The sequence below is a fragment of the Anarrhichthys ocellatus genome, unplaced genomic scaffold (assembly GCF_004355925.1).
Source record: "Anarrhichthys ocellatus isolate YVR2014 unplaced genomic scaffold, GSC_Weel_1.0 scaffold5707, whole genome shotgun sequence".
Classification (NCBI taxonomy): Eukaryota; Metazoa; Chordata; class Actinopteri; order Perciformes; family Anarhichadidae; genus Anarrhichthys; species Anarrhichthys ocellatus.
This window is the reverse complement of record NW_022285681.1, coordinates 262-3,321: the sequence shown is the minus strand read 5'-3', so window position 1 is coordinate 3,321 and position 3,060 is coordinate 262. Positions and strand designations below refer to the sequence as shown.

Here is a 3,060-nt window from a genome sequence, read left to right as displayed (position 1 = left end):
CACACACGCACACACACACACACACACAGACAAACACACACACACACGCACACACACTCACACTCACACACACACACGCACACACACTCACACACACAGACACACACAGACACACGCACACACACACACAGACACACACACAGACACACGCACACACACACAGACAAACACACACACAGACACACGCACACTCACACACTCACACAGACACACGCACACACGCACACACACTCACACTCACACACACACACACTCACACACTCACACACACACAGACACACGCACACACACTCACACTCACACACACACACACACACACACACACACACACACACACACACACACACATACTAACATGGCAGGATGTTGTTGTAGCGGTTCTTTCCTCGGTTCTCCGGCAGTCGAGCAACGTCCATCGTTTGGTTTCTTCCAACATCCTTCAGATCCTAAAAACAAAACATCTGTTATTGAATATATAAATACATATATTCAAAGTACTTGTACTTTACGTGAGTACTTTCTACTTCTCGTCCTCTACATCTCCGAGGTACATGTTGTACTTTTACTTCACTACAGTGTTATTTCACAGTAAATGTAGAGGTTTTACCTCGAACTCGTCAGACAGCAGGTAGTTGGAGTCGGCCGTTAGTTTGTTCAGATGAGACTCAAAGTGAACGGCTTTGATCGGACTGAACAGAGAAACACATTCAAGGTATTTACTCACAGAAATACTCAGTATTATGTATATTTAGATATTTCTGCCACATGAATAATTATGACATCATCTGTTGTGATGAAAGGATTCTCACCTGGTGACCCGACGATTGCTGCAGAAGAAACAAGCACTTTATGTTTAAGTTATTATTCAGTTATGAGAGAAGAATTCTGAGCGGTAGATTAATATTACATGTTATTATTACAGTCCTTCAGTTTACAACAGCTGCTTTATTATAATAACGGTTATTAATATCTAAACATAACAATAGATTGGTATTTAACAAACCTGTTCTTTTGCAACTTTTTATTTGTAATTTATAATGTTTTTTCGTTCTTAAATTATATATTTTTTATTGTATATTAAATATTATACTTGTGATTATTTTCAAACATAAAAGAGTTCATTTTATTGATCATGAAGTCGTGTTTAAACAACATCTTTAATCTCCAACAGTCATAACTTTTAAAAGACTTAACGAGTTGTGTTGAACACACACACACACACACACACACACACACGCACTCACACTCACTCAGTAAATAACAGACGCTGTGTACTGTGGTGGGTGAGCGATGAGGTAATCTTTGAGTACTTTATTGGAATACTTCACACTCTCACACACTGAACGTAGGAGGAGAATAGAAGTCTCACCTCCTCACGCCGAGATACAATCCTGAAGATGGAGCTTCTTTCCATATACTCATCCTCACCACCGGGTTCTCCTGGACGGCCCTGCACACACACACACACACACACACACACACACATTAGATTGTACTGCATTTGTTGTGAAGAGGAACAGGAACTACTTTATGACATATTTCTATTTGAGTGACTCCGGTTCGTCACTTTTGAAAGCGTTTGCTTGTTTTCTTGATTTTAAATTGATTATATTTATTTATTTGTTCATTTATTGAGAATGTCAATCCGACAAAACGATGGTTTTATTTTTCACTATTTTCCAATTTAAACAAACAAACAAATATTAAACAGTCAAACTAAAATACAAACAAATCAGTTGATAAAGATAATTATTTGTTGGAGCTTTTTGCCCCAGAAAACAAATTACCCAAAACAATGACACCTGGTTTTAAGATGAAGTTTAGAATGATCGTTTGTGTCAACGCGGGTAAGCAGTATGAATGTGTGTGTGTGTGTGTGTGTGTGTGTGCACGTGTGCACTCACACTTTGCGTAGCCGCTGTCTGTAAACCAGCAGAGAGACGACGGCCACCATCATCCCGATCAGGAACATGCCGGCACTCAGACCCTCCACGACGCCGCCTAACGGCTCTGACACACAACAACACAAGAGAACCCTCACACACATGCACGGAGAGAGAGAGAGAGTGTGTGTGTGCTACTCACCTGAGTGTGTCCTGATTGGTGAGGACAGGTAAGTGTCCGTGAAGAGCGGCTGAGGAAACTCTCGGTGGTTTTCATCAAACAGTCTGGTGAAAGCTCTCACACTCAGCCTGAACACACACACACACACACACACACACACACACACACACACACACAGTAAATACACACTCCAGTAGCTACATGCTGTGTGTGTGTGTGTGTGTGTGTGTGTAAGTGTGTGTGTGTGTGTGTGTGTGTGTGTGTGGTACCTGTAGGAGGTTTTGGGTTTCAGCGGTCCGTCACAGAAGCCTCCGTAGCTGTCGCTCAGGTATAGGTCGTCGTCATCATGGTACCGGTCACAGGCCCCGCCCAGCCGATCCCCCCCGGCCCCGAGGTTCACCTCCACCACCTGATCATCGATCATCGATCATCGATCATCGATCATTGCACACAGTAATGTGATGGTTGCCGGCGCTCACCTGTCCGGCGGACGTGTCGGCGTCCTGCGGGCAGCGGCTGGAGAAGTAGTCGCTCTGATACGCTCTGACGGAGGAGTTGCTGACGTAGTCGCGGTACGACGGCAGAGGGTGGCGCTGCTCCGGCTGCAGCTTCTCATTGGCTGTCGGAGACAAACGGGATGAGTTCAGAGATGAGTTCAGTTTATAAACGGCGAAGAAGATTTTATTTACACTTCAAATCACCGTAAAATGTACGGAAGCACATTGCTGCCAATATGACGAGAAAAATACATTTTAATCCTGAAGGAAATTCTTGTGTCAGAGTTTCATTAAATATTACGACAGAAGAATAATAGAATAAAAATATGAACATATGTGAACAATAGAATAACAATCATTACGTGCAAAGGAAACAATACTGACACCATTGCAAAATGCAGTAGCAGTAAGAGTAATGTAAATAAATAAAGTCAAAAATATATATTAAATATAAAGAATGAGAAACGTTCTCAAAATAATGAGCTAGTATTTACATTAC

At 42.2% G+C, this 3,060-nt stretch overlaps 1 protein-coding gene across 1 annotated transcript; it reads right to left on the bottom strand.

The window, feature by feature from the left end:
* Nucleotides 1-317: 317 nt before the first annotated feature.
* LOC116379984 (receptor-type tyrosine-protein phosphatase beta-like) lies at nucleotides 318-2,754 on the bottom strand (the record flags this gene model as incomplete). The annotated part of the gene is made up of 8 exons (XM_031841939.1): nucleotides 318-446; nucleotides 608-689; nucleotides 810-827; nucleotides 1,370-1,450; nucleotides 1,905-2,010; nucleotides 2,086-2,192; nucleotides 2,334-2,473; nucleotides 2,544-2,754. Coding segments are annotated over 8 exons (841 nt in total), but the record flags the coding sequence as incomplete, so codon positions are not given.
* Between the last annotated feature and the right edge of the window lie 306 nt (nucleotides 2,755-3,060).